The sequence below is a fragment of the Topomyia yanbarensis genome, chromosome 3 (assembly GCF_030247195.1).
Source record: "Topomyia yanbarensis strain Yona2022 chromosome 3, ASM3024719v1, whole genome shotgun sequence".
Lineage (NCBI taxonomy): Eukaryota > Metazoa > Arthropoda > Insecta > Diptera > Culicidae > Topomyia > Topomyia yanbarensis.
In genome coordinates, this window is record NC_080672.1 from 344,704,047 (window position 1) to 344,729,128 (window position 25,082).

At 39.0% G+C, this 25,082-nt stretch overlaps 1 protein-coding gene across 2 annotated transcripts; it reads right to left on the reverse strand.

Moving 5' to 3' along the window:
- Window positions 1–14,950: 14,950 nt before the first annotated feature.
- Window positions 14,951–16,880, reverse strand: LOC131690766 (sterol regulatory element-binding protein cleavage-activating protein-like). Of its 2 annotated transcripts, XR_009305628.1 has the most exons (4): window positions 16,734–16,880; window positions 16,236–16,577; window positions 15,764–16,171; window positions 14,951–15,703 (listed from the first exon to the last, which is right to left on the reverse strand). XR_009305628.1 is itself a non-coding variant. In XM_058976758.1 (3 exons), the coding sequence occupies exons 2-3, from the start codon at window positions 16,477–16,479 to the stop codon at window positions 15,801–15,803; spliced, it is 615 nt and encodes a 204-aa protein (XP_058832741.1). In that variant the 5' UTR covers window positions 16,480–16,577; window positions 16,734–16,880; the 3' UTR covers window positions 15,703–15,800. The 2 variants fall into 2 exon arrangements, 1 of the variants encoding a protein (XP_058832741.1); XM_058976758.1 differs by having other exon boundaries at window positions 15,703–16,171.
- Window positions 16,881–25,082: the final 8,202 nt, after the last annotated feature.

Here is a 25,082-nt window from a genome sequence, read left to right on the forward strand (position 1 = left end):
TCTACACAGAACCTGCATTTACGATCTCATTTTATACGTAATATTCGATTTATGTAACTTTTTCATGAACTAAATTCGAAATAACGAATTCAATTTTTAAGAATCAAGTTCGCAAAGAAGTGTGAGTACGTGCAATACCTAAGAAGATACATGTAATTTAGCATATTCTTAGCTAATTATTCATACTGAAAGTTGGCTTGATAAGCACATGACGGAAATGGATGTCTGAAACCATCTTGGAATTCAAGATGGCGACTTGCGGTTAAGACTAATTCTCTATAATCTCAGCAATATGAATATTTTCGAAATAAGGTTGACGAGTAGACGACGGAAATCGATGTCTGAAGCCATCTCACCATATAAAATGGCGACTTACGGCTTAGATTAGTTTTCTATTATCTCTGCAATATGAATATTTTTGAAATGGGGTTGATAAGTTCATGACAGATATCGGTGCGGGAAGCTATTTAGAAAATTAAAATGGCTACTTCGGGCTTAAATAAATTCTGTATAACTTCAACAATGACGAAAATCGATGTCGGAAGCCATTTTGTAGACCAAGTTGGCGACATCCGGTTTATATAAATTCTTGATAACAGCGACAATATGAATATTACCGGAATGAGTGAATCATGTAGTAGCTGTATAGGGATAGATAATAGTGATAATTATGGAAAAATTTTCCTAATCGGAAGTCCTTCAAAATTGGCCTTCAAAATGACGTCACTTATCGCATACCATGATTTCAACGGTTAAAGAAAATCTTGATATTCAAAATGGCGCCAGACATCTGTTTCTATCATCTACTCGACACGCCCGTTCCAAAACTACCCATATTGTTAGGGTTATCGATGTATAAGTAAGGCAAAGAACTAGGAAGAACAGCTGATCGTGAATATCAACGCAGTAACTGAAATGATAATAGGGATTTGAACTACAACCAGGGAGACACGAATGACCCTCAAGTTGCAGTTGTTAGGAATGCGTATTTTTCTCCGCCGCGGAAAAAAACCTCTTGTATTATTTTTCACAAAAAAAATTGATAGAAATGTAAATTGCAAAACAACCCATTTTTTTAATTTTTTTTATTTTGTCAACAAAAACCTAAAGAGAAAAGAAATATTTTGAATGTGATTGTATGATGGAGAACTTATCGTTAAAAAAGTTTTTCTAACAATATCTTTATACATGTTTTTAAATTTCATACTAATTGACAAAACAGTAATTTTATAACAGAATATAATTCTAAGTATCATTTTAAATCAAAATGCATTTAACAAAAATCCTTCAAAATGCGATAGTTTTTGAGATATTTGGAATTTTGATCCAACAAAAATAGTTAATGGTATTATGCCCTTTCTAAAAGTTATTCGCGTGACCCCATCATAAAATGTCAAAAATATAATGTTTATCGTCTTAAAGACCTAAAAGAAACATTTTCAGTGTGTTTGGATTATGGAGAACACAATTCTTTTGTTTTATTTCAACCTTTTCAGAAGTTATTCGCGTTTCTTCATCAACAACAACAAATTTTTTTAAAAGGTCCATAACATTTCCTGACATCAAGGCGACATTTTAAACCATTTGAAAGCTATACGAAAACAATCAATGTACTATTCAACCAAAGGGTCTGATGATTAAATAGTTCGATCATATTTTGGTCTTTTTCATGTAGCTTTCAAATAAGTCACAATATCGCCTTGCTGTCAAAGGAGAAGTTACAAGAAATGTTATGGGTCTTTTGAAAACCCTTTTACTGTTGAGTGAGAAAGGCGAATAACATATAAAAAGTCGTAATAAAATAAAATAATTGTGTTGTTAAAACAAAATTTAAAATATCTCGAGAACTACCACATTTCAATTTTTTTTGTTATAATCGTTTTGATTTGAAATGGCGTTTGAAATCATATTCAAAAATAAAATTGTATTTTTGATTGCAAATAGTATGAATTTTAAAAATATGTCAAAAGTTGTTGTTAGGAAAACTTTTTTATTGAACGTTTTTCCATGATCCAAATACGCCAAAAAAATTTCTTTTACCTCTTTAAAACGATAAACATATAGATATTTGACATTTTATGATGGGGTAACGCGAATAACTTTCAAAAAGAGGGCATAATCGTAAGAACTAACTGTTTTTGTTGGGAAAAAATTCCAAATATCTCAAAAACTATCGGAAAGATTTTGTTAAATGCATTTTTATTTAAAATGATACTAAAGCCTATATTTTGTATTAAAATTACAGTTTTGTATGCCAATTAGTATGAAATTTAAGAACATGTATAAAATTATTGTTAGAAAAACTTTTTTACTGATAAGTTCTCCATCATACAATCACATTCAAAACGTTTCTTTTTTCTATAGGTTCTTGTTGACAAAATATAAAAAATACAAAAAAAAATTTTTTTGCAGTTTAAATTTTTAACACAATTGTTTTTGTGGAAAATTACACAACATTTTTTTCAGTGTACATTTTTTGCACAGAAATGTTCATTTCCTCCCAGTAAAGTTCAGCCGGAAATGAACTGGAATTCTGGTTGGTTCCAGCTCGCGTTCCGGCTCCAGTGACACAACCGATTCTAACTAGAATCGGTTGTGCCACTGGAGCCGGAATACGAACTGGAACCGGCCAGAACTCCGGTTCATTTCCGGCTGAGCTTAACTGGGCTGTAACTCATCAGAAAGTTTTGCTGTATAAAACACAGTAACCGAACAATTTTTTTTTTTTTGAAATTATGTCGCGTAGAAATGTCTTCGCTCTTTTAAAAAATTGCTCTTGAGTTAAAATAATCTTACTGATTGTGAAAAATGCTTTTTCTTCCAAGCGGGTGAAACGTGTAAAGTTTCATAGGAATCGAATAAGGTCGATCACGATTTTAACGATTTTCGGACGAATCTCCGTGGAATTCCTCTAGTAATATCTAACAAAAACAAATTTGCATCAAGAAAGCGAAAACTCCTCAAGACGAACCGCTTACCCGAAATCGAAAAATTTTAAACAAAAATTTATCACAAAGCATCGAAATTTTTGGATGAAAAGGCAACCGTTCAAGTACACTACACTGTGAATTTAAACAATTTTTGAAAAGATATGGAAATCGGTTGAAAAGTTTTGAAACATCACGTTCACCGCGACGGTATTCTTCAAAAAATACTGAGATATTCGCGTTCAATGTTTTGTGTTAACTTCATTCGTGGATGGAACCAGCGTGCTGCGAACGGCTGTAATTTGAAATCTAATGCTGCAATCTGGATGAAAGTTGTTTAGTTAGTCTTCGAGTACACGATCGCTTGAAAAAGAAAAGACCTTGTTAAGTTTTTGGATCTTTTTAAACTCTGAGTAGCCGGCTACCGAAAGTATCCTATATTCCCGAACCAAAAACCATTTTTTTTATCTATTTATTTGACACGGCTCAACGCGTTAGCATAACTGAGCCGGAACTCTTTTAATATTTTACAATACATATGTAAAAATAAAGAATTTAATGTATTTTATTCTTTAATTGAAGCAACTTGTTGACGCAGCTTGCAGCAGCGTGTTTAGATTCTTTTCCTCGGCGCTGAAGAGTTGTTCGCCGAATCTTGGGGATCATTTGGTCTACCTTCTTTCACGTTGTCGTATTCTTCCATGTCCTCATCTGTGCTACTCGCATGCTGTTCACTATCGGTTGTTCTAGTTTGTTCCTAAATCGTATGGGTCGCCATTGTGTGTCGGTTTTCTTCTGTTTTCTCTTCATTGTAGTTGTTGCTGGTTGTTGGTTTAGAGATATTAGACGCTATCGAACTGATATTTGTTGCTGCTTGATCCGGAGAAGTTGGTTTTGCAGCCGTTTGTGGTTTAGCGTAAGATGGTTGTGTGCTAATTTTAGTTGGATTGGTTGAATTTTCCTTAGCAGTATCTTCGTGCAGAACTGGCACGGAGGAATTTGCCCTGGGTACGTGACCAGTGATGTCTGATGAATGGGAACATCGTCGCTTGATAATACTGTGACAATTATGTATGAGGGAATTGGCTTGGTCACACGCAATCTCACCATACGAACTCCGTTAGGAATACCCGGAAAAAAGTTTCTCCATGTATCGTGTGTAACGGAGTCTACCTCTCCAAATTTTCGCAAGCATTAACCAAAAGCAATTTGAACTCCACACAATCGACCGTAGGAGATTTTCCTAGACAAACGATTCTTATCTGCGTAATTAACTGGATCGCCATTTATAGCAACAGTATTGAAACAGATTTCGGATTGTTAACATGATACACTTGAAATTAGATTCATAAAACCGACGCGACGAATTTTCAGTACGTATGGACCCATGATCATCGATACTAGTCAGATTAAATTCCTATTGGGGCTGATTTCCGATCAGCTATTCATTTTTACGGTAGTGCTTTCTCGACTAGATCTGTTCGCACCATCTCATTCGGCTACTATCGGCAGAAGGCTGAGAGCAACCAGTCGTCGCCGAGCTAAGGACCAAATGTCTCGCGTGAAGGCATGAGATAGGAGACTTGTGTGAAAACTATGTTATGTCACCGTTTGACGACTCCTCCCCCTTTCGATAGTTAGTAAACTAAAACGCCTAATTGTCCAAATTAGGTTGATTTCTGGGATTATAAGAATTATGAGTATTTTCAACAGTGGGGGAATGGAACAACACGAAAAGGTAAGAATCGATTAAATCAATTAGACGCCCAGAGCAAAAACTAAAAATTGCTCCGTAATTAATTCTATTTACCGCTTTGTTTCTTATCCAATATACAAACATTATAGAACCGTTGCCCCTGGTTGGGCACGGAAATGAACGAAACGTTTCGATAGACTTCAAACAAACTCGTATTAGATTAACACTGCATATAAAGGCTAATCAGTCCCAAATAACTAGGAACCAATAGCAAACTTGATTTATCTACTGCAAAAAAGTCTCATTGCTATACGAAAAGCACAATAGATTCCATTAAGCTTATTTTATTGGCACATTGTGGAACTATGCCGGTAAAATTCGTTTTTTCTTAATTTTCTCTGAAACAATTGTCATTCATTTTAGCAAATTCTACTCTGCCATTAAAATATATTGCTTGATATAGCCGGATGAGATATATCTAAAGCGCGTTTACATCATCATAACGTAGCCTTATAACTGCTTAAGATCTGCATAAAGGGCAATCCTGAAAAGAAACAAGGCCCAATATTCTGATTTAATATTGTAACAATGCCGAAAAAGGCGAGATATTGTGCAATACTGTGCAGAAATTTCTGCAGTACTAACCAATGTAAAATTGTCAAAATATAAATCCTTTTACCAGCACTACTTATGCTTTTCGACAGCTTCAATTGGCTTGAATTTGACGACTCTGTCTCATGTTTTCTTTTCAGTATAACAAATAAAAAGGTAAGAAAATTAAAATAACGTTCAGAATTGTAATTGACCGTCTTCTAATAATTATTTATTCATTATTTTGATCTTAATGAAATTTAGTTTTCACAGCACAGGATATCATCTAGTTTACATTACAAAAATGTTCCCGGCCTCGTTCAATAAACAAAAGATGAACCATTTTAACATGTGCTACCTCTCAATCTCAAGGCCAACAAATCCAACAGCCGTACACTCCAGAAGTTGTCATTCTAATTGGCACTATATTAAATCCAACGTTTTTTTCAGATTCTACACTCAAATAGCTGCCATATCCGCAATATAACACCTAAACGTGCGCCCGATCAGTTGCTATCACATCTCGAACTCCCACTGATTACCCTGGAACCGAAGAAGCGTCTATCGCAGGATTCGGAAAGAAAAATAATCGTTAAATTTTATTCACCGATAAACGAAAATTGAATTTCTCTTTCTGTCGTCCGCAGACGGATGAAGATAAGCATCGCGTTTCTGGAGACAAAAAATCCGCAATGGCTTCTGGTAGCGAAAAAAAAAATTATAACTAAAAACAAAGGACTTCACCCTACTTTCCTCAGCCTTTTATAGGTTCTTCTTGTAAATTTTCTTCTGCATCCCGGTTAGTACCGGGTGGCTCTCGGTGCATAGATTTCCAATAAAGGAAAAGAAATGCGAAAGATCAAAATACCAATCGGTGTGGGGGAGCAAGTGCAGGGCACTGGAATTTCATTGAATGCAAAATGCATTTTTTCCTCTTCTCTCTGAGCGGTTGTAATAATGTCGATGAGGCTGATGATCATCAAGATTTCTATCGTCGTACGATGAATCGTAAAATTCTTTTCTCCTGTCTTCGTTCATACGAATCAATCAGAGTGGAGGAAAACGGAATATTAGAGCTAACTGAATTGTAAATCAAAGCTGGGAATACCTAGGAATAAGTAGATAGAAAATTACCTAAACCGTGGAATGGACATATATATTTCCTTATTGGTCTGACTTGTCCGACGTTTGCGTCGGAAGTGAGATTTTTTTTTGGTAAAGCACAAAATACCTAGCTATCTAAAATTATCTCTAAAACTTAATGGTAATAGATTTAAGAGTCAATCAGTGAAGCGCATCGTTGCTGAATTACCAAGTTGACGTGAAAAATACTTCTCGTAATGCTTGTTCAAAAAAATAAAATGAAAAAAATTACAATTTACATAACCTTATTTTAAAAACTTATAAACACTGTAGAAATGTGCAAAAACGTAACTTTCGGGACCTCTGTTTTGGTCGAAAAAATCACAAATACTATTTTTAGTTCGAAACAACGTGCCACAGAGAACAAAATGGCCGGCCATTTGTAAGTAAATTATTCCACGCCGAACGTCGCCTCGCACGTATTTCGAACAACGGGTTGAAAGCGTAAACAGTTTGCGTTGCAGCGACCGCGCTTAGACCAACATGGCTGTTGCAGATTTTTTCACATATTCAACCAGTGAGTGATCGCGAAGAGAAAAATTTTCTGGATTATGAGTTTGTTTCAAATCATCGATGATATACGATACAACTACAGAGTGAGGACCTCATTTGGATATTGACCGATTTAAATAAGAGATATACTGCCCATAAAAGAATAAGAGTCTCATGTTGAAAAACAGCAAGTCGAGAAAAACGCTGTTCAAGATTTACATTTTCATTGAACCAAATGGATGGGACAACGATGTTTTGGTATTTTTTGATATTTTCTCAACAAATCTGGTAATCTTATTTGTGTTTTGTGATTTAGTGGTGGTTCAGAATACAATCCAACAGATAATTCATTTTCCAGAAACATCTATATAGGACTGCTATGCTTTTATGGGCAGTATATGTGACTCGTACAGTGATTTTGCTCTGACCTGAAGGAAATCCATTAAATGAGACTTAACGATACATTACCAGACAACGTGCTCGGTGTCGTGATAACGAATAATGCCGCAGAGTCGCATCCAATGTGTAATGATTGCACATGTACCAAGATATCACAGCAATGAAAACCCACATCCCGCTCCTAGGACTCGTCGATACAATCGGGACAATATAGTAGATCCATCGTCCCAGATCCCCATTAGTCCATGAATTTTTCCAATTTTCGAGCGTTCGCTGGCGAGATATTCTGAAACATGTATTGATGCTAACTAATTAGTCCTTATATGTGCCCTTCTAATGCGCTTTTTATAGTCTTCTTTTCATTGCCCGGAATGGAGCAATTAAGAGGTGCCCAAACTAAGGTAATCTCCAAGTAACCATAAGCAGTAAGCCGTTGCACTATATTGGTTATAAAATAGCCCTACTAGTTCCTTCGACAAATTTAATAGGGTTCGTATATATCTAATATAGCCTAAACAGGAAAAGGAGCACACATGCTGTGAATAACGAGACAAGCTTCCGATGTTCATGAATAAATAAATGGTATGATGTGAAAACCGAATCCCGTTTAAAATGAAATATTCATCTCATATCTTTATAAGAATGTAAATTACATTTCTGAAAAGTATTTTTCATTTCCTCACTTTTTGATTATCGTACTGAAAAGCAACGTGAGAAAGCGTCACCATTGAGGAAAATGACAGTCAATTGAAGCTGACTAAAAGCATAAGTAGTTCCGATAACAGATATTTAATTTTGACAGTTCTGTATTGGTGCCCAACAACAGTGTTAGTAACGCAGAAAACGGGTTGTCAATCGCTGCACAATAATAACACAATATTTCACGTTTTCTGGCTTTATATCAGCATTAATCCAGAATATAAGATTTAACGACTCTTAAAGGTTGCTCACTATGCACATATAAGGCAGATAAGAGGCTACATTATAAAGCTTAACGGTTACTTTGATCTGGTATGATTTTCGTTGAAGGTGCCGAGGTCAGTGATAATATTATGGATCATCTGTGTACATGATCCGAAAATTCACAGATCTCTTTTTACATTGTTGTGTCGAAGAATACAATTGATTCAAAATCTTTTATGAAAGGGTAGGATTATACTCGACAATTAAATTCGACAAGTCTCGGGTTCAAGATACTGCATAGAATGAGAAATTGATTTGAGAGCTCGCAAAATAGATTTTTCAGCGCAAGAGTGCCCGCCAGCACTTGGAGACTCATTAGTATGTGTCGAATACATGAAACCTAAGGTACTACTCAAACAACGATGGGATTGTTTCTAGTTTGATAAAGTGTGTGTTCGCACCAGAACGGAAACAGAAACACTCGTGCTTAATCACCAACAATAACGTTTTTTGCTACAACCTGATGAGTATTCCTGAGTGGGTTTACCTTTGGCATTTTTGTTTCCGATAGCTAATGTGTCATTCCCAGATGCCATTAGAGTCGAACTATGCCCCGATATATTTGAACAGATAGTTTAACCCAGGCATTGCATTTATCGCTCATATGAGTAAATGCGCCCGGATAGTTTGCTACTGCGACAATAAAAACTCACATTTTCACACGAAAAGCTATTGGCACTCACACAACTTCTCCGGATAAATACAACGTGTTATTTCTCCGGATAAATAAAACAGCCGGAGAATGAGCGAATGAGTTTATCACGGTATCCTTTTAACGTTCCCTGCTTTGTTGTCGTTATCCAAAAACACGATAAAACAAGTCTATCATACTTCTTTGCCGTTTTTCTTTGTAATTAAGTGTATTTTTTGAAGTTTTAATTGATTTCCACAAAATTAAAATTTTATCACCTTCTCCGGTGAGAAGGAAAAAGTCAAATAAATTTTATCCGGAAAATCATTCTCACGCTATTTGTGGAGACGGAGAATTTTGCGACTCATCTTATCTCGGAAAAGTTGGACATCGGATAAGCTTCTTCTCGCGTGAGTGAGAGAGAATTACAATCCCTGGTTTAACCCATTAATTGAAACTGCTGTTGTGCTCCAAGAACACCGAAACCCAATTGAGTATTTGATAGCAAGCCATCCGTTTGGACCCATACGGTTCAAGGTCTACTTCCGGAACCAATCAATCGGCCAATATGAGTTATGATCGGAGCTTGCTAGCCTAGCAATACGTGTCATTTCAACGGGGTTTGAATTGGTTATATTGAAGTTGTCACAAATATATTGTAAATCTGTTCATCATCATGAAGACATCCTTAGCCGCGGTGTGGGAAGGACTCTTGTTGAATTACGTAGCGTTCAGTGCCCTGCCGTGGCTCTAGATGGGATAGCGATTGAAGCAGTGGTATTTGGTATCGAAGGGAGATTTATTCAATTGAAAAATATTGAATCCTTAAAAGCATCATGAAAATATTTATTCCTTAAGCTCTCAATTGAATTTAAATGATCCAGAAATTGGAAAATGTATTTTACTTTAATACTAAAAATGAAATTTTCTTCTTTATAGCAACACAAAGAAAAGATTCCCAATCACATATAGATACCTAATGTGACATTCCACTATTTAAGAAGCCAACTACACCCCGAGATATTTGAATGTTAAAACAGATAGTTCAACTCATTAATAGAAACTTAGATTTCTTGGAAATGTGACTAACTCAGTTTTCTAAGCGATTTTCATACCCAGCCTCGCAAATATCCAAGAACAATTGAACATTTGAGAGCAAGCGATTTGCTTGCATCCAGTTATCGTAGCGAAAAAGAGTCCATTTCCGGAATCAATCAATCGGCCAATATGAGTTATTAATAAACTTTGATAAAACCACCAATCTCGGTTTTATCAAAGTTGTCGCAAAAGTATTGTATACGCATTTACCATCGTGAAGACATCCCCAGCGCTCAGTGCCCTACCGAGGCTCTAGAAGCGATGAAGATTGAAGCAATGTTGGTATTGTGTTAGGATTTGAACTTGACAAGCAACAACTTCTATTCTGGTATCGAAGGGAGCTTTATTCATTTGAAAGAATATTGAATCATCAAAGCACCAGGAAAGTATTTAGTCCTTAAGCTCTCAATTGAACTTAAAACATTTTTCTAAAAATTTCATGATTCAGAAATTCAAAGATTGATTTGACCTTAATCCTAAAAATGAAATTTAGCTTCACATAGAAAATATTCCCTTTCACGTATAGCTTCCTCTACACACCCTAGAAAACTTCTGCCCGTAACTGCATGAATTCCTTCCACACGAGCTTAACTTTTCTTCTTTTCAACAGAATGCCCCCCCCCCATCCACCTCACAAACATAATCTGAGAACAATTTAAAACTTGACGCGCCGAAACAAAAGCACCCCCAAGTACAATTCGGAACATTTGTTGCTGTGGGACTGTAAATAGCCATACTACCCTTCAAATCCGATACAACTTTTGATTGGTACGGAACCAGTTCCTGGCTAGCCGGCATAGCTTCCCTCGCCCCCCCCCCCCCGCCTTTCCCACGTACCAGCCGAGAAGCCGCCGACATGCAGAAACTTATTTGTCAAGCTTGCATAGGCTGCCTGCAACAAATTCCCTGAGCCGCCCTGCATACGATGACCCCGGCGAATAAATCCTTCCTAATGATACGATAAGAATGACACATCCTGCCAGTGTGCTGCTTCTACTGGAACAAAGGCAACAAAAACATAACTTTCTTTCCCATCTTCCGGGCCAACTCCATAAGTTTGTTCCTGTTGGGAAAGCACACCGCACTTACTCTGGCAGCCAGCCGGGGCATCGTCGTCCATCGGGCATGCCGGCGTGACTTATGTGATTCCAGAGCGGGAGTGGGTGGGCGGTGGTTATGGTCTCTTTAGAGGGGATTGAGGTTGGATACTTTCTCTTTTCTAATGGATTCTTGACTTTTTGTCACCACGACGATTATGTTGTGAGATTATTTTGAACTAAAACGAATTTGTTGATACAATGCTAACTACGTGACCTGCGAATTTGCTAGCAGTTTCAGTCTAGGTTTTTTCTCTCCATATCAGTCGACTTAAACACCGTGTCGGTGCATCACAAGTGAAAAGTGGGTTGAATGTACGACCACTTATATGCAGAACAACCTTCCATATGAACCGGGCTGGAAGAAAGCAATCCCTGCAGAGCTACGACCAACAACAGCTCGGGATGGAAAAATCCTGCTCGAATGCTCACGAAAAATATCCTTCGAATGCCGCTGAAGGCAGGCGGACAACTTAACTCGGGTCGGGCTGGCTGGGGTTGAAACACACACACATACACATACACGTGAAGCTTGGAACATGGATCTTTCCCTGTGAGTGGTCTGTCACATTCTCCGTCTAAACGATTATTCCAAACTGCATCCCTCGGGTGCAATTTGTTTTGTTAAACAAATTAGACATTTTGTGATTACTTGTATTAGTTGTATCACTCTTCGTTGTTTGCGCAGTTTGTGTGTCACTGGAGGATGGCGAAGACAGTTGAACCGGGTCGAAGGGACGAGTTCAACCATGCACAGAAGGGCTGAAGAAATATATTTGTTTAGAGAGAGAGAGCGAGTCTTGTTCTCGCATCAATTGGAAGGTCAAATTTGTTGAGATTGGAATAGCAATTTAGTATGTCGTTCTTCACCATTAATTAAGCTATTTTCAGAATAGGGAAAACCCTTTGAATAAAGGCAACCTTCATTTTTGTACTCTTTTAATTTGTATAGCCAGCCGACAGCTAAAGAGAGTACTTTTCAGACATACACTAGTTCTCATCAGCGCAAAAATGAACTCATTTTCTTGCGAGACTAACTACGGCCGATAAAGATAGCAAATACACAAATCGTGCCGAATATTTACGGCAGGTCTGTAACCTCGAACTTGTATCTATTACATCTCTGCCCGCTATGAAAGTACATATCAACACAGACTTGAATGTTCCTTCTGATAGAATTGATCATAAAGTTGTACTCAATAAACTACTGCGACTTGGAGTCTTAAATAGCCTAGTGTTATTAGGATACTCCGTGTAAAGTTCAGTACGAGGGAGTTCCGCAAGGAAGCAAGCTAGGCCCGCTGCTATTTGTTATATATCTCAACGATGTAACTGCTTTACTACTCTTTAGATGTAAGCCGATGACCTGAAGATCTATTTGATAGTGCATTAAATGGAAGACTGAATTCAGTGGCAAGCATTTCTCAGCACGTGGCAACGAAATAGGCTAGTCGTCGACATCTGAAAGTATACCATAATGAACCTTAATCGCTATAATATATCAATGATGCTGTTCTGAGCGCGGTGAACCAAACGACGGACCGTGATGTCTACTAGATCCAAAATTTTGTTCCCACTCTCACTATGCTTCGACTACAGTTAAGGCTAATCGACAGCTTGGCTTCTTCCCATAAAGCCTAGGATTTTTCGGATCTACATAATCAAAACTGGCTGTATTACTTACTATTGCGTCAAATATGGGAAAAGTTGTCGGTTATCTGGACGCCAAATAACGTGACATGAAATGTAATAAATGAGCGGGTTCAAAACAGGTTCATTCGGCTTAACCTTAGGAATCTACCCTGATGATGTGTAACCCGAAAGATGTTGGCTGATTGGCCTCAAACATCTTGAACGAGGGCATAAGGCTCAACGAGAAACCTTCGTTGTTGAACTTCTAAACGGCGATGTCAACTGTTTACACCTTCTATTGTTGCTTGATTTCCCTGCATCGCGAAGGATGCCTAAGATAGCGGTCTCTGTTAAAACCTATAGGATTAGGCAATCCATGAGACGTTTCTGATCAGCTGATAATTTCTTGTTTACTTATTCTGACGTTACTCCGAGGGGTGCGACGTCCGACAATATCGTTGATTCGATCCAACATCAAACGAATCGGACTAACAAAGTTGTTTGTCGGACGAGTTTTTCTGTTCGCAAGAGTAGACTTGTTGACAGAACCCACCGCTGAATTGTCAAACAAACGTCTAATGGATTGCCTAATAGGATCCGCCAGCTCTGTCCCCTGTTTTTGAACCAATCCTGAACCAGCTCGTGATTGGGCGAAAGTGACATCAGCAGACGTTCGGCTTGGAAACTCATTGTGCTAAAGGGCTGCTTAGAAGTGTTGTCAGATATTTTGATATAAAACTGAAAACGACGATTGTTTACAATGCTGTTTTTTTATTTCTCGATATTTCGCTTTTTTCCCATAACGTCCACCTGTAATAGACCTTTCTTGTTCGACCTAACCCCTGTTTTTCTTATTTTTGATCCAAAGATATCACATTTTTAAGACCATTCACGGTAAAATGAGATTTTTGTGACATTCCCTGATTTTTTAATGATTTTTTGAAAATTGAAAATTGCAAGAATGTTGAGTAATATTTTCACCAAATCAAGAATGGTGAGACTCGAAATACTTGTTTCGGCAGCACTGTTTTGCATATTTCAGTTTGCTTTATCGGCAACACTGCAAATGAAGTGGTGAATCACGATACTAAGTTCATTACTTTACGGTGACGTCACAAATGAACTCGAGAGTGTATCTTTGACAGTTTGCTATAGAACATTGCATGAAAATGTATAACCTCACATTTCTGACAGTTCAGAGAGTTTGTTTACATGGACTTAGAAAATTTTTGATTTCACCCAGAACGAAGCTTGGTTCGAATTGCTTTTATATTCTAAGACCATGTAAACAAGCTCGCTAAACTGTCAATCTTGCATTGTCCCATTACTGTTATAAGGTCTTGAAAAAATTATTTAAATCTGTAAAACTAACTCGATGCGGTAATGCCCCCCAAGAAAACATTCCATCGCACCATCTATATTTACGCGAGTGGAAAATTCGAGTTATACATATTTCGACGTAAACCTAATGGGTTAGGTGCCATCATTGCAGGTGCCCAGTAAGGGTAATGTAACACTTTACGAATCAGTTGAGCCGATTACCTCGAGGAAGCACACCCTGAGATCCAGCAAAAATTATCCAACGGATCCGTTCCGGAAAGTGTTGGATCGCATTCTGATTGAGATTCCACGGTTTGGTAGTTGCGCCCTAGTATCGAATTACGATTCCAACACGGTATTCCCACCGGTATCATAATCGAATTTGGTACCAGATTGTAAATCTTTGAAAAATAACTTAAGACTCGAGGTTTAGCTTACGTCACACGGCGACAAACTTAACATGCTGAACTACATGCTCTGGCTATAGTGTTAAAGATTCGACATTTTGAAATTCGCGCTATGCGATAAGCACGAGTTTGATAAGGAACGTTTTACCAAACTGCTTCAACGGCGCAAATTAATGAAACAAGATGAAACCAAGAAAAAGTTTTAAATTTTATGTAATTTTTTATTAATTTCATAATAATCCCACAGAAATCTGTTGGTTTGACTATTAATCCGGTGAAGGAATCTTCCTTTCAACAAATAATCACACCAAATCCTCACAATGTCGGGTAGCGGAAGATATTAACTAAGACATTGTAACGTAACCGTATAGCTTATAATCTAATTTTGCTAGTCTGTATATTTCATCCATGGAATTATAAAAAATCCACTAATTCATCAACGTGGCGCTGCTGACGGAATCAGACTGTTCAATTCAAAGATAGGGATGTGATGTAGAGGATAAAGCATTTTTCAAGAACTTTTTTTTTTAAATTGCTCCATGCAAATGCACCGTATGCGACAAAGCTTTTATCTACAACATTTTAGCCTATCTGCAAACGTTCATACGGGTGACTATCGTCACTAATGTCAAGTGTTTCTTTGCTAACGATTTAGATATTTTCAGACGGAATATACTAGTAGCCTATCATAGACAGGAATATATCAAGCAGAATGCTGGGAAACAGGCAGAATTTGTTATATCAACCATAATTTCACCAGGACTTCGGGAATTCGAGATATGTGAGAAGCGTTTCTCCCGAAGAAATAACTTTTTCGGATCTATTTGTGATATCTGCTCAAATGTATTCACTAGAAGCGGGTGCAGCAAATGTACTTACACATTAGTGAGAAGAAATAGAAATGTACCGTGAGCGGCGACAAAATCCCTCAACGCTACCCCACCGGTCACATGCGGACACATAGGCTAAGCGATCGTTTAAATGCGCGTGAGCCAAAAATTTAAACATGTTCAGTTCCGTGCACAGACAGCGATATGCTCCAAGCCCCTATTCTCACAGTCACGTCACCTAGTGACTAGAAGAAAATTTCCTTCTAGTCACTAAGTGACGTGACTGTGAAAATAGGGCCTCCTATATATTTTATATACGCGAATTTACTCTTGTTCGGCACAATGTCTAAATTTATGGAAGAATCATTGGTGGCCGTGCACTGCATAGAAAGGTGTAAATTGTACTGGTTACCAAACCGTACACATGCATATTCATACCCATCAGCGCATTTGATCATGTAATGGATATTATCAACTCTGAAAGAAATACATTTTATTGTTGTCTGTTTTTGAGGTTAGAACTTAGAACTTTTATACTATTGTGAGAATGGTCCTCAGCAACTATCCTTCCAAATCAAAGACTCGTGCTAGCAATGGCTTCGTTCGGAGGCTGCAGCTGTACAGCTGGCCGATTACGATTCCCCGGACCGAACAACTTTTCCGCCGCCACAAGTGGGAAACGAACGATTCTCATTCGATTTCCGTAGTCACAAATTACCGAACCACTGGCAGGTAGCATAATCTTCGGATTTAGCTGTGAATTGGAACAGTCAAGCCTGACTTCCCGAGCTACATCTCCAGTATTGTCGTCCCATACGACCCTGAAATCTATCCCAGATCCGTATTCGTTCGTCCAGTCCAAGCGATATTGCGTAACTCGGGGAACAGGCAAGTGCGACGATTGAGTCGTCAATTTTGTCGCTTCAATTTTGCACATACAGGCACCTAAAAATAACCAATTAATTTAATTATGTAGATTTAGGCCATACCGTAAATTTGGCTGACATACCCCGTATCAAGTCCCACACACATAGCACACCATCCTGGTAACCAGATGCGCCCATCTCGGCCTGCCACTGGTCTATGAAAATACATGTGATAGGACCGCAATAGCCGTTTAGGGTGAACTGCAATAGGTGGCTATCTAGCCGGAATACTTTAAAAGTGTGGCCCTGGCTGCCAGTCATGACTGTACCGCTCGCCACTTCCAAACATGTCACCGGTGACGCTGCTGGTGAAACTCCAGGACACATCGAAGCTCCTTCTCGGATGCGTGATGTTGAGCTGGCAACGCTGTGGACGGATTGCTGAAATTAACTAATGCTTCCTGCCGAACCGGTACGTGCGTGGGCTAAAAAAGAATAAGAATTAAGGCACTTGATTACATACTCATTACAGACTGAAAATAAAATGACTTAGAATGAACAGTGTTTTAAAAGAACAAGTAAAATCTGTCCGTTCTGCGCCCTAGGTGAGCTTAAAAAATTGCTTGAAACATAGAACTTACTTCGCCCTTATGCAGACGTAAATCCCCAATCGATCTGACAACCTTGCGTGTACGTTTCCAGTTTCAGAAAATCGATTCCTCCACTCAACCGTGCGACTATCACTTTGTCACCGGCGAGCTATGTGTTAGTTACCCCATTGTTGTGGGTGTTTTCGGCTTCATATATACCATGCAATGAAACGTCCGTCAATAGTTGTAATAAAAAACAAATGACTCCAAACAATTTACCTTAAAGTTACCAGTCGTTCCCTCCCAGAACTCCACCCGTCCATCTGCACACCCAATCTCTGAGATTATCAAAAAAAAAGTTCAGACACCAGATCGGCGAAGTCTGGTAACATTTCTTCCGCGCTGAACCTCCTCCTCCAGGTGGCTGAGAACATTCGCTAGCGCTCATCTGCTCCCGGGGTGGGATGAAGCTGTATGATTGGACTTACTCTCCACCGATGCTATAGTATACATCATAGCCCTTGGTCGAATTATTCCACAAAAACCGAATTCGCAGATCGCACAAATACCTTTTTTATCATTTGTAAAATGTTTCTCACACTGGACGGTAAAACCATTCTGGGTTAATATTTTCCTGCATCTCATTCTGATGATTGTGCCTGGTGAAGTTAAACTGTAGTTTTTTTCAGTTTGAAAGCAAAACTGGTCGGCGAACTCTCGGGAAACGGAAGACAGCTGATGTTTGGGTAGGTAGAGAAAACAGGAAAAAAAAGATGTCATCGATGTTTGAAGAGCACTTTTCACTTTAGAGCAGCGTTGTCAGATGGTTTTGTATAATAGGTTTGTTCTAGTACACAGAAGTTGCTCCGGAGCTAACAGAAGCAAAAAATACTCCACACGCAGAAAAAATTAGCATATTTAAACCAAAAATATGTGTTATTGAATCCAATCATTTATTGTTTATCACTTTAACAAACAAACTTATTGGTTTGAAAATATTTTTTTATTAGAACAACAACAAATTTTTGCTTTCAATAAATACATTTTAGTATCAATAATTTTCTTTTAATTTCAATAAAATAATTATTGAAAAACGGAACGATAATTTTGTTTTATTGAAACAATAAATAAATTTTATTGAATTCAATAAATAATTTTATTGTCTCCCGACCAATAATTTAATTAATTGAATTTAATGCATAATTTTATTGAACCTACAAATCTTTTTTCTGCGTGCAGTTTGCTAACGGAAGAAGAAAAAAGAGAAGAGAACATAGCGACACAGATCTTTCAATAGGGCCAAAGTCGCAATGTACTCAAATGGAGAAAAATCAGTTTCAATATACGGCGATGCTTTTCTAAATGTAGTTTTTATTGTAGGTATAAATTACTTTATGACCATGTTTTTCCGGAAGCATCTATGGTTAAACCTTATGACAATATAACAAAGAATTTAATTCCTATGTGCTTTTAGTGGGTAGAAACTAAAAAAATGCTTACGCCCAATTTGCATCCCAGTCGTGATTTCGCCCTTCAGCAACCACCATTTGCGGAAGGGCTAAACGGTGTACATAATTTTCATAAGGGCGCGGTAAAAGGGCTAAACTGACTCTGTCTTGCTGGGTAGGGCTGGGTAAATGGGCGAGCTTGACAGTATACTTTTTAATAGGGCTCAGCAAATGGGCGCATAGAAACCCAATGTAAATGATAGGGCGCGTGCATCTTTTCTTCGAATTTCATGAAAATATCGAAATATTCGAATGTTTATGTGCAACAACTATCGAGTAGACATGATCCTAGTAGATATTGCTTATCATTTATATAATAGAACCGCCGTTTAAAGAATAATTTTGTGAATAATAACCGTACGCCCGGTTCTGTCAAAAAATGTAAGTTTAGCCTCTATATTCCATATGAGAAGAAGGGCCTAAGTCGAAATCTCGAAGAAAATGCATGTTTCGCCGTTTTGTTTTCTTTAATTATAAATCGAACTAAAAACCATTTTAACTAATTTTCACCTCAATCTTGTAGTATTTTTGTCGCATACTGTCATAATAGCGAAAACGCAGTTTGTTTACATTTGCGATTTAAGCCCTAATGAAAGATCTATATCGATAGGAACGATTTTCTCTTTGTTTGCTCCGGAGTACTTCCACTTTCTACTGGTACTGGGACAAATCTAATATCGGTATAGTTCTAAATAAAAATAAGGTATTTATCGGTGTGAAGATGTATGCTAACCAAAAGTTACCTGCAACTGCAAATTATTGGTTTTTAATTTATAGATCATTCTAATGTTATGTAATGAAACCTACTGAGCTCAATCAATTTCAGAATCGGTTGTTGAACTTCATTTGAAGTTTTTATAGTAACCTGGCAGATTGCTGAATCAATTTCCGGATGATTTGATGTGGAAAGGTGAAGACATTTTCTAAAAAGGCCCATATTAATTGATCTTATATGTAAAATCGTTATTTTTTGGTAAGAGAAAAGAAATCGGTATTTTTAGTAGCTTTATTGGCATTGAAATTAAAAATCGGTTCAAATATCGATAAATCGGTATATTCTGCAACACTGTTTTGGGGTTCATCAACGTCAAAACAATGTTTTTGGCAAATTGGAATGAACTCTTGGAGTTCATACCCAGTACACGAAACGGCGAATAGCCTGATTAAAATAGATGCCGGCGAGCGGTAGGCTACTGGAACTTTGTTACAGGCTACCCGCCGTAACTTTATTTCATAATCCCCACTCGAAGTTCATCCAAATGGTGTAAAAGTATGGAGAATCAAGGTAAAATAGGACAGGGGAATACATAGTAAAATGGGCAGTTCGAGGAATTTTTGATTTTTTCAATAGTTAGCGACACCAAATTAACGTGACAGTATTCAGAATCGATCCAGCGATGAAAACAGAAGCTGTTCTGCATATAAAATTTTTTGACGAGAAAGGTCTATGATGAAAAAAGCAATTAAACTGCTCAAAAATGCCGAGCAATCGCTTTGATCCAAATTTCTGTCTAGTTCCACCCAAAATCCACCCCCACCCCTTCGGTGGTCTGTGAAAATCTCCGGGTCAAAGTCTCTCCAGAGGCGGCAACCCTAGTTATGTCTCTGTCTTAACTATATCGTCATTTTGAACTTTTATTCAATTTGTTTGAGATGTTGATGTGTATGAAAAATAGTCAGAATAGATTCAGGAGCACTGTTTTTCAACGACCAATCAGAAACTGGTTCAATATTGATGTTAGGACTATAGTTACTATATTCATAGTCAGGTGGAGATACTGAGCGGAGCCAATTGAACATGTCATATGCCGGAGCCAATCGAGCATGACGTCACACAACATGATCTCTTTGGGTGTATATGGAAAAGGTATTTGTATTTGTATAAAAAAATCCAACTGACAATTTGTCTTAATGAACTATACTAAACTAAGGCAAACTAAGAATAATTAAAATAGTGACAATACACGACGACGTAACTGCGAAGAGTTCATGACGAAGTCAAAAATTTCAGCAAACTCGTTGAAGCGACGACTCATTGCTAAAATTGGACTACACTGAAGTTTTTTTTATGCGGGGGCTACGTACCGCATAAAAAAAATCCGCATAAAAAAACCGCATAACTTTGAAAATCCTCATAAAAAAAACCGCATAACTTTGAAAATCCGCATAAAAAACCGCGTAACTTTGAAAATCCGCATAAAATAAAACCGCATAACTTTGAAAATCCGCATAAAAAAAACACATAAGGTGTGAAATATTTTTCAATATTAAGAGCCATAGTACTCAAGGAAAAGCAAGGATTTGAAGTAAGAAAGTTTAGAAAAAAGCGTGGAGTAGGGTCATATGAGCAAGCTTAGAGTTTTCCGGCTACTTAGCTCTTTTTCTTCTGCAACGCAGGAGTCAGGATCTTTTGGCATTAAATGCGAATCACCTGAGTCAGCGGCATGTCCAGACAAGCGTAAAGTCACTTAATGACTTATGCTGTCGGAACCGTGACTTCTTGGAATCGCAAGACTGACCTCGGCACCTAACCGACCAGCATCGAGATAACGATTTCGAGAGAAATTTCAACGTCGGGAAATTTCTCCGTCGGAGTAGACTAGGCCCCCGCCGGGGACTAATTCGAATAGATCGGGAAGTAGCGCCGGCAGATGCTCGTCGGGGCGCCTGACAACTGGAAGTCACTCCACCCCGAATCGCAGTTCGTATCGGTTTCGGAAGATCTTCCACTGCCGGGGAACTTTTCGTCGGAGTAGGAAAGATCCACCGTCGGGGACTATTCCGAGTAGTCCGTAGCGAATCGCCGGCTTGAATCATCGGGGCGCCAGTGAACCGGACGCAATCCTCCACCGGGAATCGCTGGACTAACCTCGGCATTCTGCCGGACTGCATCTAAGGAAGAATAACGTGTCCGTCAACGGTTGCAGGAGACATTCTTTCGTCGGGGAACTCTCCGCCGAGGTAGGCTAGCTCCACCGTCGGGAGCTACGCCGAGTAGCACCGAACGCGACAGACCCTGGTCGTTGGGGCACCAGTGAACCGGAAGCCACCCTCCAACCGGAATCGCCTGGTCAACGTAGAGAGGAAGGCATGTAGAATATCATGCCGTGCAGGACTGATATGGCGGTTACGAGACAAGCGAAATCTAGCACGACCAGCTAGACCTGGAATCAAGTGAAGTGCATTAACACGCCTCCACCCAAAGTAGTCATTTCAAATGGAATCCGGGGGATCAGGCAAATGTCGGACTTCTTGGTGGAGTTTAGAGGAATAGAGAGTTATCTTCTCTGTTCAGAGTCCCTCACTCTGGCACATGATGGACGAAATCGGTAGTATGGTCTAACTACTGAACGTGTGCCGGGTCGGCGTAAAAGCTTTATCACCAAGTAAAAAAAAGATACACGCTCAGAGACTTTTTTCCGATCTCGCCGAACTGAGTCGAATGGTATAAGAGATTCGGCTCTGCGGGCCTCGGTTAAAAAGTGTAAATTCCGACCGATTGCATAAGTTTTATTATGAGAAAGGTAAAAAGGTATTCAGTCATTTTCTGTTTTTATTTTCACTGCATCAAGAATACTTCTCATATCCTTAACCCAAAGACTAGTAATTTATAACCTAAAATAAAAATATAAACATTTTGTGTCTTTTGTTTAAGCATGTGCATTCACGAGGATCTATCTTTCGATAAAAGTCACTTCAGGTGATGCCCTAGAAATTAAAAGGAAGCTGCATAAAAAGAATCGCATAACTTTGAAAATTCGCATAAAAAACCGCATAACTTTGAAAATCCGCATAAAAAAACCGCATAACTTTGAAAATCCGCATAAAAAAACCGCATAACTTTGAAAATCCGCATAAAAAAAGTCGCATAAAAAAATCCGCATAAAAAAAAACCGCATAAAAAAAGACTTCAGTGTATTGGTAGCGTAGTTAGTGCTGCGCATTTCAGAATGCAGCAGGGCTCGAGGGCGAAGAGAACGAGGGCGTAGAGGTTGATTTGCGCTAGAAGCTCCGGATCATCATATTCAGCCAGCAGAATCTTTGACACGAAGGTAGCTTGCGCTGCATGTCTCCGGCGTGTTAAAGTATTAAGTCTTAAAAAACGACAACGGTCCTCGTACGGTGGCAGGTTTAATGGATCGTTCCACGGCAATTCACGTAACGCATATCGTATGAATTTACGCTGGACTGCTTCGATCGTAAGGCTCCACGTAGCTTGATACGGGCACCAAACGACGTTTGCAAATTCCAACTGCGGGCGCACCAATGAGCAATAAAGAGCCTTGAAGCATAGAGGATCCCGAAATTCGTTGGATATTTTGAAAATAAATCCCAGCAAACGATTGGCTCTGTCGATGGTCGCTGAGACGTGATGAGTATACGTTAGCTTATCATCAAGAATGACTCCTAGATCCTTCACGTGGTCAACGCGTTGTAGTAGAGTTCCTGCGATGTTATAGTTGAAGTTGAATATTTATCGTTCGATAATAGCTGATGACAAAACATTTTGCAACGCTAAGGACCATCATGTTTCTTACACACCAGCTATAAAAGGTGTCAATAAGATGCTGTAGCTCACGGCAATCGGCTTCATTCCGTATAACAAGAAAAAAATTTTAAGTCGTCGGCAAAAAACAGCTTTCCTCCACGGCTTAGAACGAAAACCACATCGTTCACGAACAGTGAAAAAAGTAGTGGACCTAGCGTACTACCTCGAGGAACTCCGGAAATGTTGAAAAAGGATTCTGAAACAATATCGCCAATTTGAACAACGATTTCACGGTGCACAAGGTAGGATCGAAGCCAATGGCAGAATCTAGTAGAAAACCCTAGCTTATCAAGCTTTGTTATCAGTATCTCATGATTAACTCTATCAAAAGCTGCCTTTAGATCAGTGTAAATAGTATCCACCTGCAATTTCTTAGACATTTGTTTTGTGCAAAATGACGTAAAGCAGACGAGATTCGTCTCGACTGAACGTCCTGGGAAAAATCCGTGCTGGGATGTACTAATGTAGTGTCGACAAGCAGAAAATAACTCCTCGTTGATAATTGATTCAAACACTTTAGATTCGACTCCTAGCGAAGTGATTCCGCGATAGTTCGCTATGTTGCGTTTGTCACCTTTCTTAAATACCGGGAACATTACTGAACATTTCCAATCCTCAGGAAACGTTTGCTGCTGAAGCGATAGGTTAAAAATATATGCAAGTGGTGTTACAAGTAAGTCCGAACATTTTTTCAATACAGTTGAAGGTATAGCACTGAGCCCGGGTGCATAAGATGACTTGGTTTTCCGTATTGCAGATATAACCATTTGTTCAGAGACCGTAAACACATCCAAATCAACAGCACAAGCAGGAACGTCGCGAGAGGCATTTTCGAGTTCGATTGCGGTTGGCGAGTCAGTTGAAAAAACACTCGAGAAGAATCTGGCAAACAGCGTACATTTCGCCACAGTTGTCGTAGCTTCTTCGCCGTCGTAAAGCATCCTTGATGGAAGTCCAGTTTCTTTTCGCTTCGTGTTGACAAATGACCAAAAGCCCTTCGGGTTTCGTCGTAGATTATTCTGCATGCGGTTTACATAGCGTTTGTACAGAAGCTTGTTGTAACAACGATACTCATTACTGGCTAAAGTGAACATGCGCTTAGAAAGAGGACACCGTCGATTCGTGTACGCACGTAGGGTTTTTGCTCGAGTACGTTTTAGCTTTCGAAGAGTGCTGTTTGACCAGGGCGGTTTGCTAGGAGGCTGACATATAGGCACTGAGGTCTCAACACAGTTCAGTAGTAGTCGCTTGTAGATGGCAACTGCTGCACCATATACACTCACTTGGGCATGCAGTACACTCCAATCAATTTGCGACAGAGAACTGCGCAGCTTTACAAAATAAGTTTTGCTAAAGTTGAGACGGTCGACAGAAAGAGTTTCTATATACTGAACTGATCGAATAGTGCCAATTGAGATTTCAAGCGCGGGATGAAAGTTGTCAAGTGGAACAATCACGCTGGATGCTTCATTGACGGAACATACAGGTATAATAGTTTCACTAACAAAGACGAGATCCAGAAAGCGTGACTGGTGGTTGGAAATCATGCTTACTTGACTTAGTCCGTTGAAAGCAAATCCGTCCAGTAGCAAACGACTGGCGATGTTGGTTGTCGAAGCAATCGGGTCTGGGTAAGCGTATCCGTGTCGTGACGGCACCCAAATGAGCCCTAGCTGATTGAAATCACCAAGGACAATCATCACGCCATCCGCGCCAGCTTGTGAAGAAGCGTTATTCACAGCATTCATGTGAAGTTACATGATATTGCAGTCGAGTCGCTTTTCAGGAGGAATATAGACAGCACCAATATAAAAGTTCCTCGATGGAGTTGTAATTCTAACCCAAACAGCCTCAACACTGGTTAAACTATCTACATCAATCTCACATGAGGCAAATGCGGTGGAAACAGCAATCAAAACTCCTCCTCCACGTCCGCGAATACTGTTGCCACTATTTCGGTCCGCACGGTATACGGTGTAAGCATCGCCGAAAAGCTGCACTGATGTTATACGCGCATCGAGCCATGTTTCGGTGAAGACGCAAACATCGTAGTCACCGTCCACAGCAGCTAAATACACGTCATCAATTTTCGTCTTAAGCCCTCTCGCGTTCTGATAGTAAATCCGCAAACCATCAGTGTCATGTGAGAGGTGTCGTGCTGCATACCAAGTTTCAGGACTGCGGGCTCGATGATCACTATCACCGCAAATAGCGCGGGGAGAGCAGGATGTACTGTTGTCAGGAAGGGGAACAAGCTGCGATGCGGAGGGAATGACTGCGTCATAACTGTTGTGTCCAACGGCTGAGTAGACAGATGCGATGCGATCGAAATTATCATTTTGA